Below are 17,226 nucleotides of genomic sequence, written 5' to 3'. Positions count from 1 at the left end.
TGGTGTTGCCCTTGCCCCGATCCTTCTGCTCTTTCGTGGCAGGAGGTGTCGTATAATTACCCAGAACAGTATGATCTTGATCAAAAATAACGGTGGCCTCTTAGGATGCCTTGTCACCTTGTTGCCCATTTGAATTAACCTTACAATTTAGAGGGGGTCTTGAGATGGTCAGTCAGTCGATGTCTTCTAGTTGGTTCAAAATGTCATAACGGTTGCTAATTGGGACTGTGACCCTGGGCTGTCTGGTCCAAATGAGTCTCTCCTCCTCTGAGATACACCATGGGGGTCTAGATGGTTGATAAAAATACCCCAGTGGTAAAATATTTATGCCCTGCGCCCTTAGAGGCCAATTACCAGCCCTATCAAGTATTGACTGGACCAAACCTGGGTACCTGAATTTAAGAACTACACAGTCGCCGGTCAATGTCTTAGTTGAATTGCTCACCCAGCCCACCCTTCGTGCCATTTTAAATTCTGAGAACAGCATATTAGTTATGCCAGTCCTTGCGCTCAGTAAATGTAGTGATTTGTTCCTCAATGTTGACCAATGTTCAGTAACACTGGGGAACAAAGGAGGAACATTGCCCAGCACAACCTTATAAGGCATTGCTTCTGGAGAAAGATGCAGGCTTATGTTTGGGCTGGTCAAATTTCCCTGATTAGATGCCTCGCGACTCTGTGTGCTTGTCATCTGCCCTCCCTCACCTTGTGTGATACTTCCCTTCAGAAGGGGGGCCCTCTTTGGGGCGTTTAAGACCTGGGCATGTCTTGTGGTCACAACGTCTTCGTGGTGCGGGGGCTCCAAATGATCTAACATAGGGGAAACTACTCTTGGGCATGAAGGTCCAGGCTGTGTTTCAGCATTAACTTTAGATATAGAGTTATGGGTCTTATGGAGGGATGCTCTCCCTTTCTCCGAGTTACTGTCGGGCTGGGTAACTGATAAGCCCATCCTACTACTCGTCGGGATTTAATTGACTCTGCATTGGCATATATCAGAAGGGGGGTGGGTTAGGGAGGTTCTAGTGAAAAGCTCTTCTAGCTTTGCCAATCCCACCTCCATTTGGGTTAGCTTTTGTATGACTGGGTCCAAAAGAAAAGAAGCCGTTGATTCAAGCTTCCTCCTGAACCTCTCCTCCTCTGAAAGTAGGGGTGTTCCAGTTAATACAGCTGGTTTTGGCGCTATGCTAGGACCCTGAATACAGGCCCTGTCTGCACTTTTTGTTTTACATCCGAATGGCTTTAAGAGAAGTTGGTTTTGTTTGGGAGCCCTGCCCCTTCCTTTTCTTCAGTGGCAGAGCAAGACTGTTCCCATGACTTATCTTAGCTTTCTGACCCCTAGTAATGACATTAGGCCTAACAGGACTATTTGCTGTTTCTGAAACATCAGTAAATTCAGGATCCGAAACCATGCAAAGCAGCGGGTTAAGTTGGGGAGGGTTATCTTTAAAGTTAGTTTGCACATCAGACTCCGAAGGCGCGGGTCGAATTAATGAAAGTTGGGCATCTAACAATAATCTTCTCTCAGTAACTTGAATTTCGTGGATAAGTGCTGACTCAGCCCTCAATACAAAAGCATCAAATGTCCCTGCAACTCCCTGCCCAGTACCAGACTTACACTTGCTCATTTTTATAGTGCCCTCGGTAGGTCACGGGGTTGACAATAATAGTTTTATCACAGTACCTTATGTGGCAAACATAATCGTCCCAGAGTCACAGTTCTTAGTAATATGGCCCGGCTCGGACGGCACGGTACCCCAAACCGGCTTTAGTGTGCCGCCAGGCGTGGTGGCGATGATGTGTGCGGCTCCTGCCCCTGGGCGCTCTGGACTTTGATGTCCTCCGGGTGATGCGAGCAAGTGAAGTGCGGCATGCAGAGTTCAACAACCAAACAAGGGCTCAACAATCTGGTACAGAGTATCAGTCATTTACACATCTGATAGATTCCTTATCTTAGAATATCCCCAGGCGTCAGACTGGATCCGGAAAATTTTGCGTAGCAATACCCCTGCGCGCCGGCAGGTGTCATCCGCGGCTCCACGTCCGTTGTCCGCGTCGTTAGCGTGGGAATAACGTCGACGGAGTACTTAGACGCCGCCCATGCGCGCTGACGTCAGTTCTTCTTTTTTCCGCGCCAGCTAGCGCAGATCCGGAGAAGCTCTACCCCTTAGTCTTTTTTGACTAAACTTTTTGATCTTTTTGATCATTTCTTTGCTCGAGTCTTCGACTCCTACGGTGCCGGTAGGGATGCCCGGGTTTAAACCTTGTTCCAGGTGCGACCGACTGATGTCGGTTACCGACCCCAATCGCCGGTGCCTCAAGTGTTTAGGCCTCGACCACGACGACCGCACCTGCTCCGACTGCCGGGCCCTGACGTCCAAGGCTAGGCGAGAGCGGTCTCGCAAGCGACTGGAGCTCCGGCAGTCGGCCCTGCGCCGCTCCAGGTCCCGGTCCCACGGGAGGTCGAGAGACAGGTCGCGGGGTCGGAGCTCTCGCAGCTCTGGGAGTGGACATCAGTCGTCGGGATCCAAATCCTCAGGTAAGAGGCATAAGAGGTCGGAGAGACATCATCGTTCCTCCGACCCACTCCGACGCTCGCACGATGCGGCCGAGTGTTCGGGTGACACCACCCGCGCGGCTCCGCCGGAGTCGCGGTCGTCGCCGTCTGCCCCACATCTTCGGGTCCCTGGGCAAGACGCGACACCTGAGGAGGTCGAGCGGTACCTCATGGCCAAGGGGTCCCTCCCTCCTCGGCCGGCTCCCGTGGCGCCTTCGGGCCCAACGGCCCCGGCTGGAGGGCCTAGCGGGTCGGGCGCTTCGACTCCGACGCCGTTGGGTGCTTCGGTCCTGGCGCCGCTGGCGACTTCGGTCCCAGCGCCGCAGGCCCTCTCTGGATCCGCTTCCGGATCCGGGTCGTCGCCGGTCGACCTCGCCGACGCTGGCCCTACGGGTGTCACCCCCGGTGCCTGTTATGGGCGCCGTCCCCAATTCCACCCCTGGTCCGGTTCTGGCGCCGGAGCGGCGCCGATGGGCACCGTTACCGATGGCTTTTGGAGATTTCTATTTCCATGAACAGGACCCATCTGTTGAACCTGTGCTACAGGAGATGGGTGACAATGGTGATTGGGAGGGGTCTGAGGACCCTCTGGCACGGGAGTGCCAGTCACCACATATGAGCTTGGGGAGGCCAGTGACATTGACACTTCGCCAGACACTGAATTTGTCTACCCTCTCACCATGGCTACGGAGGAGGGGGACGCTTATAGTGTAGTGTTGACACGGGCAGCCAAGGCCCTAAACCTTGAACTCCCTGTCGCGGCCGTGAGGACTAACCTCCTCACAGAGGTCCTTAAGCCGCAGACAAGCTCCAGTGAGCCTCTACTGCCGTTTAATGAGGCCTTGTGTGACGTTCTTGTGGGCACTTGGTCCAAGCCTGCCACAGGTCCGCCTGTGGATAGGAACGTGGCCAGACGCTACCGCCCGGCCCCGGGCGACTCTTGCTTTTTGTCCACCCACCCCACCCCCGAGAGCCTGGTCATCCAGGCCTCCAATTCCCAGACCGCATTCCCGACGGCTCCGCCCGATCGGGAATCCAAGAGGTACGAACAGTTCGGGAAGAAGGTGTTCTGGTCCCTCAGTTTGGGACTGCGGTCAGTTAATACCGCATGCCTCTTGGGCCGCTATACCCACACCCTGTGGGACGCGGCCACGGACGTGCTGCCACAGTGTCTGGAGGAGGTCCGGGGAAAACTCACCCAAACCCTTGCGGAGGGCCGAGATGCAGCACATTATTCCATCCGGTGTGGGCTGGATACCACGGACTCACTGGGCAGGGCGATGGCAACGACAGTGGCGGTTCGACGCCATGCCTGGTTGAGGTCCGCCAACTTTTCAGCCGATGTCCAGGCCACTCTGCTGGACATGCCGTTTGATGCCCGTCGCCTCTTTGGCGACAAGGCAGACCAATCACTGGAGCGATTTAAGGACTCCAGGGCTACGGCCAAGTCCTTGGGCCTCTCTGCCCTTCGCCAGCAAACGGGTGCCTTTCGCTCCTTTCGTGGCCAAGGAAGGGGCGCCCCCACACGTGCTGCTAGCCACTCGCCGCAGAATATCAACAGCGCGGTGGCGGCCGTGGAAACCGCCGTGGCGGCGGTCTGGGACAACGGCGCGGCCAGTCCACACCTTCCCCCGCAGCACCTGCCTCAAAACCCTCCTAGTCCGTGCTTTCAGGCCCATGTGACGCCAGTGGGGGGCAGGGTTCGCCATCACCTCTTCCACTGGCGCACAGTCACGTCGGACAGGTGGGTGCTGCAAAGCGTCCGAAGGGGCTACTCCCTCCCCTTCGAGGTGACCCCTCCAGCCATGCCACCGCAATTCCACCGCGTGTCGGGGGATCACTTCCAACTTCTGCAAGAGGAAGTCACGGCCCTCTTGGCCAAGGGGGCCATCGAGCACCTTCCTGGGCCAGAAGTAGGGTGTGGTCGTTACTCCCGCTGCTTTCTGGTACCCAAGAAGGGCAAAGGGGGCATACGCCCTATCTTGGACCTACGGAACATCAACGGCTTCCTCCGGAAGGAGAAGTTCAAGATGCTGACTCTGGCTCAGGTCTTAGCTGCCCTGGACCCAGGAGACTGGATGGTAGCTTTGGACTTGCAGGACGCCTATTTTCACATCCCCGTCCTGCCGGCCCACCAGCATTACCTCAGGTTCACGGTAGGTCATAAACACTTTCAATTTACCCAGCTCCCCTTCGGCCTTACCAGCGCCCCACGGGTGTTGACCAAAGTGATGGCGGTGGTCGCAGCCCAGCTGCGCAGGTTAGGGGTTTCAGTCTTCCCCTATCTCGATGACTGGTTGTTGAAGGCGGGCTCGCCCCAGACAGTCGTCAGCCACCTCCAGACTACGACTGATCTCCTGCATCTGCTGGGGTTCTCCTTCAATGTGCCAAAGTCACACCTGTGTCCCTCTCAGAAGCTCCTCTTCATCGGAGCGGTTCTGGACTCGGCGCAGTTTCGGGTTTATCCACCCGAACAGCGGGTTCAGGATATTCAGGCTCTGATTCCGATCTTTCAGCCTTTATCCTGGGTCTTGGTCAGGTTGACGCTGCGGCTTCTGGGGCTGAAGGCCTCCTGCATCCTTCTGGTGCATCACGCCCGGTGGCGGATGCGGGCTCTGCAGTGGGACCTGAAGTTTCAGTGGGCCCAGCATCAGGGCAACTTGTCCGACCATGTCCTGATCTCGGAGGGCACTGCAAAACAGCTGCAGTGGTGGCTCACGGACCGCGATTGGTTCAGTGGCAGATCCCTCTCCCTACCCCACCCGGAGCACGTAGTTGTGACGGACGCGTCCCTCCAGGGCTGGGGAGGCTACATGGGAGAGGCGGAGATCAGAGGCCTATGGTCTCCGGCGGAGTCCCGGCTTCATATCAACCTTTTGAAGCTGCTGGCGATTCGTCTTGCACTGAAGGCATTTCTCCCCTCTGTCCGGGGGAGTGTAGTGCAGGTGTTCACGGACAACACCACCGCCATGTGGTACTGCAACAAACAGGGCGGGGTGGGGTCGTGGACCCTCTGCCAGGAGGCTCTGAGCCTCTGGCAGTGGCTGGAACATCAGGCGTGACCCTGGTGGTTCGACACCTGGCAGGTTCCCTGAACGCCAGGGCGGACGAACTCAGCCAACGGTGCATGATGGATCACGAATGGCGTCTGAACTCGGACGTGGCGCAAGACCTCTTTTAGCAATGGGGAGAGCCTTGGTTAGATCTATTCGCCACAGAAGAGAACGCGCAATGTCATCAGTTCTGCGTGTTGGAGTTTCCAAGGCGGCACTCGCTCTGGGACGCTTTTCGCCGCGAGATGAGTTGCGGTCTATTGTACGCCTTTCCACCTATACCACTTCTGCCCAGAGTGCTGAAGAAGATCAGGCGCGACCGGCCCAGGTTATCCTTGTGGCTCCGGACTGGGCACGAAGATTCTGGTATCCCGAGCTACTCAGCATGTCGGTCGATCCCCCGATTCGTCTGCCTGTTCGGGAGGACCTTCTGTCGCAGCAACAGGGGACGGTCCTCCACCCGAACCTGTCCAGTCTCCACCTACAAGCCTGGAGATTGAGCAGCGACAGTTGAGGCCATTTGACTTGCCTCCCGAAGTCTGTAATGTCATTCTGGCAGCCAGGCGTCCCTCCACAAAGTCGGTATACGCTTGCAGGTGGAACAGATTTGTGGCATGGTGCACAGCAAAGGCTGTGGATCCTCTCTCTGCCCCTCTCTCTGAGGTTCTTCTCTTCCTTCTTTCTCTTGTCCAGCAGGGCTCTGCCCTGGGGACTCTCAAGGGCTACCTTTCTGCCCTTTCCGCCTTCTTAAGGCTACCTGATCAGCCTTCTTTGTTCAAGTCCCCGATTGTAAATAGGTTTCTGAAGGGCTTCACACACATGTTCCCTCCTGTTCCTTTCGTGATGCCCCAGTGGGACTTGAATCTTGTACTTACTTATCAAATGTGTGCTCCCTTTGAGCCGCTCCATAACTGTCCTCTCCGTCTTCTTACCTTGAAGACTGCTTTCCTGGTTGCCATCACCTCTGCCAGGAGAGTGAGTGAGCTCCAGGCTCTTTCTTCTACATCTCCTTTCCTCTCTGTTCATCCGGACAAGGTTGTATTGCAGACGAAACCTTCGTTCCTGCCCAAGGTTGTCACGGCCTTCCACATTGGGCAGTCCATTACCTTGCCCACCTTCTTTCCGCCTCCGCATCCCTCGAAAGAGGAAGAGAGGCTCCACCGCCTGGACCCAAAACGTGCGCTCTCTTACTATCTGGATTGCACATGCCAGTTCTGGGTGGATGACCAACTCTTTGTTGGTTACGTGGGCGCTAAGAATGGAAAGGCGGTGCACAAGCGGACCATCTCGCGGTGGATCATCTTGTGTATCTAGGCGTGTTACTCCTTGGCGAAGAAGGAACCCCCTGTGGGACTACGGGCTCATTCTACTCGAGCCACGGCGACTACCACTGCCCTGGGCCGAGGAGTGCCCTTACAGGATATTTGCCAGGCAGCTACGTGGGCCTCGCTGCAGCCGTTTGCAAGACATTATTGCCTGGACAGCCAAGTCCGGAAGGATGGCTTCTTTGGCCGTTCCGTCCTCCAGGACTTTCTGGTGTGATTATTGGTTCACAGACCCACCACCGGGGTTGGTATTGCTGGGGTATCTATTCTAAGGTAAGGAATCTATCACTAGCGTGTCTCTTTCAGAGGCACAAGTTACTACTTGTGTAACGATATATCGGTAAGAGACATTAGTTAGTGATAGATTCCTTACCGACCCACCGATCCTCCCCGTTCTGCAAACTGATATCTAGGGTTAAGGTCATCCCCTTTCAGGGCCCTAGTTTCATGGCACCAGTGTTGGTACTATCATGGCTCTGCGTATCTGGCGCGGAAAAGCTGTGTATCAGAACTGACGTCAGCGCGCATGGGCGGCATCTAAGTACTCCGACGACGTCATTCCGGCGCTAACGACGCCGCGGACGACGCCTGCCGGCGCGCAGGGGTATTGCTATGCAAAATTTTCCGGATCCAGTCTGACGCCTGGGGATATTCTAAGGTAAGGAATCTATCACTAACTAATGTCTCTTACAGATATATCGCTACACAAGTAGTAACTTGTGCAACAGCTCTAAAATCAAGAAAGGGGCTTACGAGTTAGATGGGCTAGAGCAGCAGCATTCAGCGTAAAGGTCCCTCACAGTCTCAGTAGCGAAGCAGGAAGACCAAGGGGGATGCCCCTGCCCTGTCGATGACGGGCGCAGTATGGGCCTGCCCTTTGGCCCGGGCTTGGCCCGCGCGAGTCTCCACCGCGGGGTCGAGGCAGTGCTTTATAGCGTGATGGTCACGCATCCCCAGTCGGCAGCTGTGGGCACTTACAGGCGTTGCACCCTGGGACTCCCAAGTCCCACCAGGATGTTGATGACGGCAGGGATCTGTGTGTAGGCGGGATAGAGAGGTGTAAAAGCCAAGATGTTCCCCGCTACAGCCGCAAGTTCCAATCACGGCAAAGGTTCTTTTTGAAGTTAAAGCAAGTGTGTGAGTGCGTAAATAGTCAATAAACTGTCAAATGGTTTAGCAGTGCATTTAAAAGAGGAAACAGCCCAAACTGAATTACAACAAAGGAGATGGTTAGGCATCATAGATCACGTAGATAGAGCTCTTAGTCTCCTAGTAATAAAGCACTGTTTGAGTGAGAGGCAGTTTTGGAAGATTGTGAGATCCAGTCTCCTGTCTGAGTTTTGTGAGCCAAAAACACCTCATAATTGCTGTTGTGTGGAACATTTACCACCTTTACTCTATATGTTGGTGGGTATTTGCCTGGTGCTTATTAATGACGTGTTGTCTTTCTTTCTTTGAAGATGGGAGATATGGCAGAGGCTGAAGCTGCGCTGTCAGAGGCCAACACTCTGAATAACACTGATGCTGTTGTTTGGGGCTACCTCGCTTTGGTGTGCTTGAAGGTGAGTTCCTGAGCCCAAATTGTTTCTTGCCCTGGTCAGACACCTTGGTTTAACAGACACCTTGGTTTAACATTTCTAATGTCTTATTCAGTAAAATTAAGTTACCTACCTTTTACTGTGATTGGCCAACATTGGTGTCTTTCCTCGAGTGACGTGGTCTATTAGATATTTGCTGACATCAGGACCAAGGATAGTATAATGATCTTTGATTCCCTAGGCACAGTCACTTTTTGGTTATTACAGTGAATGTTTGTACTTCTCCTCATAGAGAGACTGCTTTGGCTTGTTGCTGGTGGCTGTGTAGACAGTCATCTATTCTTAACCCACCTTAAACCAACCATGGTACAGATTTCCAGTTTAGTGCCAGAGAATATTCCATGAAAGCATGTTTAGTGCCAGAGAATATTCCATGAAAGCATGTCACTGCTGGAGAATTCTAGTCAGTCAGTCAAAATTCAGTTTATTGGAAAAGTGTTCCATTAAACTAAAAACATACCTAATAATGCATCAAAGCAATATGTTAATTAAAAAATACAATAACATCTCCTCTCTAGACATCCACACGTCACATGTCGTATAAAAAGTTAGAAATCAAAAGTCTATAATTCTACTCAATTAAAACGTTGAGTACAGTCCGAGTGTCAATGAATGGGCTCAGGTGGCACCCAACTTCATTCCTCAAAAATGTCCAGACCGTCCATTGTACTATGAACACGAGCATTACGAGCAAAGTGGTCCTCTCCTGGGAACTTTGAAGGTGTAGAAGACCTATATTGCCTATATTGCAGGCCAGTTTCGGACCAAAGCACGTGAATCAAGACTTGGGCAACCTGTCCTACAGCCCAGCATTGTGCATTTCCTAGGCCGTTGGTTTGAACCCTGCTCTAATATTGTGTTGCTTTTAAATGTCAGTGTTATTACAACTGGCCTTTGTGCTCTAAGAATACTTTCAGGGCGTTGGCAGCAATATACTTCCACCATTCTTTGGAACATTAAGTGACTTGCTGCTTGAACACAAGATGGTGGGTGTCGTGTAGAACATCACCTTAAACAGGGTGTTAAAAATAATAAGGACAATATTAAGCAGCATAAAAAAAGATATAAGCAACTTTTAATGCAAGAGGTCAAACTGCTGGAACCCGATTCCAGTTTCCCCCGTCAAACGTACTTCCAGTCAAATGTAATTCCTCAGGTACAACATACATTTTTAATATTTAGGCTTTGACAAGTTTACAATATGGGCATTATGAGAGTTTTTAAAGAAAAGTTCCCCAAAAAAATGAAGCAATCTTGTAATCTAGAAGTGCAAATGACTTTGCATGTTATTAATGTATTTAAGACTGATTCTTTCAATCCAGGAAAGGTTTTGGAGAACTTTCTCTTCTTGAGGAAGATTAGAACTAGAGGGTAATTTAAACGAATGTATGTGCTGCACAATAACAAAACTCAGGCTAGGATTAACAAAATGAAAATGACATTTCCGAAAAGAGTGTACCACAGCCCTGCGGTGCAGAGGGACCCAGCCCTTCAAGGGTCCCTCAACCCTTCAGAGATGCCCCCATTCAGCCCAAGGTCCATGAACAGCTGTGATTTATGGGAGACTCGGAGGCCCCTCTTCCCATTCTGCATGGTGGCCCTATCATTTTGTGGGATACCACTTATTTCTGAGAGTAAATTATTTGCAGCAGGACAGGTTTTAGAATTAAATCAAGTAGGTTTGAATCGTTTTTACAGGGAGTATTTTTCTGTAAAAAAAAAATAGTGTACATGCAAAATGCAAACATACCTGCCATCCGGCACCAGTAGGGTGACCAACCGTCCGTAAATTTCACGGACCGTCCGTAATTTGGACCTCACGTCCGTTGTCCGTGAGGATCCCTTTCACGGACGCCTTTTGTCCTTAATTTTGGCCATCACAGGGAGCAGCACTACTCCCCTGTGAGAGGCCTCCCCCCCCCTCCCCTCCCCTTGATGGGGGCGCCTCGCCTCCTCCTGGAGCACAAGAGTAGCCCCACCCGTCCATTGTCATTCTGTATGCTAGGTAATTGCCACATACAGAATGTCAATGGGGCAGTCAGGGGGTGTTAAAGCATGCGGGGGGGGGGGGGGGGGCTCCTACCTCCGTGTACAGCAAAACGCCCATGCTACAACGTGAAAAATGTTTATTTAAAGAAGCCAGAAAAACAAGTTAAAAAGAACGAGTTATCGTTCTTTTTCTGTCCCATCATTCTAGAATTGAAGTATTTTAAATAATATGTTCAACAAAGCCATGGTTGCTGCTTTTTTTATTTTAAGCAACTAACCCCCATTGACAAAGCAAATAGTCCTGGCTTCTTGTTGGTGTAATGATACTTGCTGTATTATACATCTGGATGCAATGACAGAAACAACATAATACCAGTCGGGCGGAACACTATGCTAAGCGCAGATTTTTTGCCTAGGTGTTTTAAACCACGCCCTTAATTACATCGAACACACACTTTGAAGAGACCCCCACGTTTTTTTACACCACTTAACCCCTTGGCTACGGCGGTAATTCCGCCGCGGTGCTTTAGGAGGGGGGCATATGGGGTGGGTCGCACGGCGCCGCCATGCTTGTGACGGAACCACTCCATCACGAGCCACGGGCGCGCAGTGCTCATGACAGAGTGGTTCCATCACGACCCCGCCCGCACATCAATTCACCCGCGCAGGCGCGGAATTGATGCCGCGTAGGCGGGGCGGCCGCGGCGTGACGGAACCATTCTGTCATGAGCACAGCGCGCCTGTGGCTTGTGACGGAGTGGTTCCGTCACTAGCACGGAACGGGTTAAAGCCGTGGAAACAACACCATGTCACAGTCACCTCACATCCTGGCACTGTGCATCATGCATGACTCATGACTTCTACGTTTTCAGATTGCCTATGTGCATGGGCATAGTGAACCCTCCCCCGCCCCTTGCTTTAGGAACTACAGCGAGGGTGGAGTTCTTGATGGGCTTCTTCTGTCTGCGACTCTGCAGACAAAGGCTCAGCTCATAATGTGAAAAGGAAAGTAAATAAGTAAAGGAATGTGTAAATGGCTTGATGGATTACTGAAAGGATGAATGGATGAATGAAATTGTGAATGGATAGATAATGAAAGGATGGATGGATGAGTGAATGAGTGGAAGTATGGATGAGAAAAAAGGTAAATAGATGGATGTATGGGTGGAAGGGTAGATGATGGGCGAGTGAATGGGTGTATGGATGAGTAAGTGAATGGATGGCTCAATGGGTGAAAGGGTAAATGGCTGGATGTGTGAGTGAATAGATGGATGGATGACTGTACGGATGGATGGGGTGAAAGGGTGGGTAGATGAATGATGAATGAGTGAAAGGGTGGATGAGTAAGGTGGGGGCCTAATGGGGAACTAACAGGAAAAATTGACATAGAGAGAGGGGTAAGGCAAGGCTGTGTCCTGGCGCCAACCCTCTTCTCTCTCTACGTTAATGACATCCCAGAGACCCTCTTGGGCTGGGAGCATGACTCTCCCAAGCTGAATGGTCAAGCCGTTCCGGCGTTACTATTCGCGGATGACACGATTTTAATTTCCCAGACCCCCAAAGGATTGCAGAATTTATTAAATGCCTTTTACTCGTACTGTTTGGGCAAATATCTTGAAATTAATTCTTCGAAAACGAAGGCTATGTCCATCAATCCACACAAAGGTTTTAAAAAAGTTTTTAGTGTAAATAAGGAGAATATTGAACAGGTCCAAAATTTTAAGTACTTGGGTATCAGCCTTGACTCTAAAATGAATTGGACCTCACAAATAGAAAAGTCTCGGCTAACGTTAATACAAAGCCAAGCACCAATAATACGGAAGCACAAAAGCAGCTTCCTTAAGGCAGTATCACCCACTATTGAATTATACAAATATAAAGCTCAATCGGCCGCCCTATATGGGGCAGAACTATGAGGACACGTAGTCAGAGACTCCTTTTCAATTCAGGACAATAGCTTTGTTAGGCAACTCCTAGCAGTTCCAGGCTGTACTCACCTCATTCCTCTTTTTTGGGACCTAAATCTATGACGCTCCGATGACCATGCCTCCCTACGCCCGCTACTTTTTTGGGTCCGTCTTTGGTCCACTGAGGAACTAGTGGACTACAGATTAGCTCTCAAAGAAATTTTACAAATAAAAAATACTGTGAGAATAAGTTGGCTATTGCACATTGAAAAATGGCTCCTAAAACTAGGTTTAAACAGCTTTTGGACAGACCCCGATTCTTTGAACTCTAGTTCAAAAAAGCTACTAAAGGCACGATAATGGGAACATATTCTCAGTTACCCGCTTCATAACTCTAAAATTGGGAAACTGACCCTTAAATTCTTTGATGTCAAAAGCTAATGTAAATTTGAATGTTTTATGGATGAAATCTTACCCTCAATGGCAAAATCACTGTATTTAAAGTACCGCTACGGGATTTTACAATTAAAATCCAGAACTTCTAAATGGGCGTGTAGATCAGAGTCAACGAACAATAGTAACTCTGACCACTGTAAACTTTGCGATATGAGCATTAGAGAAGATGAGGCTCACGTGATATTTATATGCCCGGCGTACCTGCAAGCTAGGAAAAGTGGATCAAACCCATCTGCCTTCTCCTAGGCTTTAGGAAAATTACAGATGGCGAAAGAGTATTTAAAGGTGATACTTCTCAGACTATAGTATTTAGTTTGAGTAGGTTCCTTCTTGCAGTTGCGATAGTGAGGAAGAAAAACGGACTCAAAATGTAATAATATTTTAGCTTTGTGACACCTGTGAGCGCAATGAAATAAAATGCATTTGTATTATAGTACCCCACCTAATCCAGCCTGAACCCTCCTTTGTAACATGTTCCCTGATCCTTCCCTAACTATTTTTAGTGTTTTTATATATACAATGTATTAACCTTTCCTTTCATGTAAATATGAATTCTTCTTTTGACGTCTTGAATTTTAATCGACTGCAAACCTGGTCCCCTGGGCTATCCCTTTGTTTTGGCATATTCTAACGGCCCAGTAATACTGTGTATTCCAATTATCTTTGCTCAGATTTCTAGCACCTGATGTACTAGCACTTGATGTATATATTAATACTTTTTATGAATTGTATTCTTTTATGGTTATTTTAACCGAAATAAAGATTTAATGAAAGGGTGGATGAAGGGATGGATGAGTGAAATGAAGGATGGAAGGATATATGGTGGATAGGTTTGTAAATGGTTGAATATGTTTGGATATAGATGGGCACACAGATGGAAGGACAGATTGAATGGTGAAAGACTGAATGATGGATGAAAGAATGATTACACCTTGTAGCACCCATTATCTTAAGTAACATTTCCTATACATTGACTTTCACGTTAATATGGATGTATGAGGTACAACGCGTGGTATTACCATGCGTACTGTTACATCGCAGGTTTTACAACGCAAGTCGTTACACCGGCTTGCGTTGGGGGGCGCTGGATAGTGAATAGTTTAATTTACTATTCCAACCCCAGTCCCCGTGGATAGTAGGGAAGGTGTTGGATAGTAAATTAAACTATTCCCTATCCTAGAGCGCCCTCCAGTGAAAGTCGTTGTAACAACTTTCGTTGTAAAACCTGCCTTGTAATGGTACCGCGTTGTTAGAGTTTTGTTGTAAAGGATGTTCCCCCGTTATTACGAGTCATTGTCTCTATATAATGTGTGTGTGATGTAGCGTACTCTGATACCCTGCCCTACATACTTGGGATGAGTAACACTATAAAAGAAATTAAATACACATGAGAGACGGTCTAAGTGAAGATGGGAGGCACCAATGGGGGGTGGTAGCAAGGCCGGACCGGGCATCGGGTGTTTCACTGGGAGTCTGGAAACGGGGGGGAGCGGTTTTGTTACTGGGGGCTGGCACTGCAAAACTCCTTGTATATCCAGTAGTTTTCAATCAACAATAAAAGCGGCCTCACTCATATTCAGGTGTCGTTCACCATTGTCTGGTGACTAATGTACCTGCTGAAGTGAGATGCAAATTTTGAATCGTCTAAGGTAGCAAGCTGCGGCCATACTGAAAAACAATGACGTGCATGATCGTCTCAACCTAATATAAGCTTATTTTGACTTGTACTTAGGTGGTTGTCTATTTATTTACTTATATACTATTGCGCGACCACCTCTGACGTGTCTGTAAAACTTACCTTTTGTCCCGAAGTTTTGTCCTGAATTTTGACCTTTTGTCCTGAATTTTTGTCCTGAATTTTGTCCCTTTGTCCTGAATTTTTGCACTCACCGTCCTGAATTTGCACCTATGCTAGTTGGTCACCCTAGGCACCAGAAGGTTTTACTACCCAATGCACTAGGCTAACTCTACCTGTTTTCAAAGATGACCATTTTTAGAACAGCATAAAACACTGCCTCGCTCCCCCTGTTTGATATGCCTAATGAATCACCTCAATTGCGTCTTTGAATCCCACCTGGTCCAATTAGCAAGATTAATTCCTCTGTGATAAGTCCCTCCTGGTATGAACTTTTGTTTGTAAACATCTGCATGTGACTCACTCGTAATTGATGAAATTATAGTAATTGCTGCAGTGAGTCTGGTGAATTATCTGCTATGAAAAAACGCTGACTGCATTTTCTCTGGTGTCTAGCACCAGACCATCAGAGGTGCCCTGTCTTCTTGTGAGGGAACTACCGACTAGAGCCACATCTTCTTCGTAGCACCAAGTTAAAGGGCTTCCATCTGTACTGAAAAACTCTGAGTGCACTGGCAAGTTTTCTGGTGGCACCAACATGCCATGGGTTTGTGGAGCAAATCATTTTGCACCTGGTTACGCTGCAGAGGGACAAGGGCACAAGGCCTTGCAAAGCTTCTTGACGATGCAGATCCATGCCTACTCTAAAGCGGCTCACCACTTTGTTCCCCCAGTCTAGCTTCTTGAGCCCCCCTTTTTAGGTTTTGTTTGCTTGTAAAATCTCTTGTATTTTATATATCTTAAAAGAGGGCTCTTTTCAGTCCCTGTACCGAATTACTGTGTCCATCTGCTGTTGTGTGGAACTTTTTTTTTTTTTTACTTTCCCTGGCTGAACGCTTTAAAATAGCTGTGTTACATTCCTGATCTTTTCAGTGTGATGCCACCAAGGATTCATTTGATCTCACTCTACATTTCATGTGGGCTTACGTTCTTGAACTCTTTTTTTTTATGACTTTGTTCTGGGCAGTTACATTAGTTTGCCTTCAACAGCCCATATGAAGATCTCACATCACTCTCGTTTCATATTGGAAGAACTGGACAACACTGCCATCTACTGGTTATTTTTTGATTGATTATAAAAATTCCTTTTGCATACATTTTCTCTTCAAGTTTTATGTTGCTTACGTATTGAACCGAGTACCAGTTGTCAACTCGGATATCAAGTCTAATATCTTTGTTTATAGGTTTCGCCTGCACAAACAGCTTAATATTAATCACATAGGCAAAACCTAATGCATTTACCAATGCTTGTTATTGTTGTCCTAAGTAATAATTTGGATAGAACCTCCAAAGCTAAATATGTTACCCCATCAAAAGCTATGGCAATACTCAAAACCTTGATAAACGAGTTAAATTTAATTGACATCTGGAGAAATAAGATGGGAGACAAGAGGGATTTTACTTTCTTTAGTAAGAAATACAGTCACCATTCACGTATTGATTATTTTTTATTAGACCATGAGTTGTTGTCAGGGATGGAAATGATTAAGCATGTACCTGCCTTACTCTCAGATCACTAGGCTGTCCTCCTTTCACTAAAGCTTCAAAATAAGAGGTGTATAACAAGATGGACCTTGGACAGGACAGTTCTGTTAGATGAGGGGATTATATTTAAAATGAAAGAAGAAGTTGCGATCTTTTTAGAGGCCAACAGCGGGTCTGCAGAAGTTCAAACTATATGGGACTCCTTGAAGGCTTTTTATGATCTATAGGCACTGATATTATGGTGTGTAAAAAACGTAGCATGAGGCACCAAGAGGAAACGTTTTTAGAAAACTATCAAAAATAAAGATCAGGAGGTAAAAAAGGCCTCACTAGTGAGTTCCAGCAATGTGCCCTCCCTTACTAAGTAATTATTACTGTTGCAAGCAGAAAATCAAGGAGCCCTCGATAAGATACTGTTGGACAGATGGAAGGTCAGTACTCTACAGCACTTTGCGTTTGGTGAGAAGAGTGGTTCTTTGTTGGCATGGAAAGCCAAAGCAACTAAAGCCTGTAATCAAATAAGAAGTCTGAGAGATTATACGACAGGAGATATAGTCAACACTAATTTTAAAATTGGGTTGGAAGTCTGTAGACATATGAGCCAACTGTACAAAGGAGATATCTCCCCTTGGAGGGACAACATTGAAGACTTTTTTAAGGATATTGAACTCCTGAATTTAAGTGAAGACCAGAAGGTGACTCTAGCAGCCGAGATAACAGAGGAGGAGATCCAACAGCAGTTTAGAAAAATGGCCCGAGGGAAGGCCGCTGGGCCAGATGGCCCCCCAACTGAGATTTACCTTAGTCTTCTAGATAGCATAGTACCAGTGCTTCAGGAGCTTTTTAATGTAATATTGAGACATGGGGAAGATCCTCCTTCAAGCTGGGCTGAGGCAACGGTAACATTGATTCTAAAACCCAATAAGGACCCTCTTGTGGTTGATTTCTACAGGCCCATATCATTGTTGAATACGGATTATAAGGTTTTCGCAGGGATTTTG

At 48.4% G+C, this 17,226-nt stretch overlaps 1 protein-coding gene across 1 annotated transcript in view; it reads left to right on the top strand.

Moving 5' to 3' along the window:
• The window catches only part of CFAP70 (cilia and flagella associated protein 70), a 1,103,282-nt gene that overhangs the window by 1,043,538 nt on the left and 42,518 nt on the right, over positions 1-17,226 (top strand). Inside the window, exon 25 of the mRNA XM_086941320.1 lies at positions 8,396-8,497. Coding sequence (XP_086797446.1) covers positions 8,396-8,497 — 102 coding nt within the window. The remainder of the gene's footprint in view (positions 1-8,395; positions 8,498-17,226) is intronic.

The sequence above is a fragment of the Lissotriton vulgaris genome, chromosome 10 (genome assembly GCF_964263255.1).
Source record: "Lissotriton vulgaris chromosome 10, aLisVul1.2, whole genome shotgun sequence".
NCBI classification, from domain to species: Eukaryota; Metazoa; Chordata; class Amphibia; order Caudata; family Salamandridae; genus Lissotriton; species Lissotriton vulgaris.
Note: the sequence above shows the minus strand (reverse complement) of the source record. Positions and strands in the feature narration are given on the sequence as shown.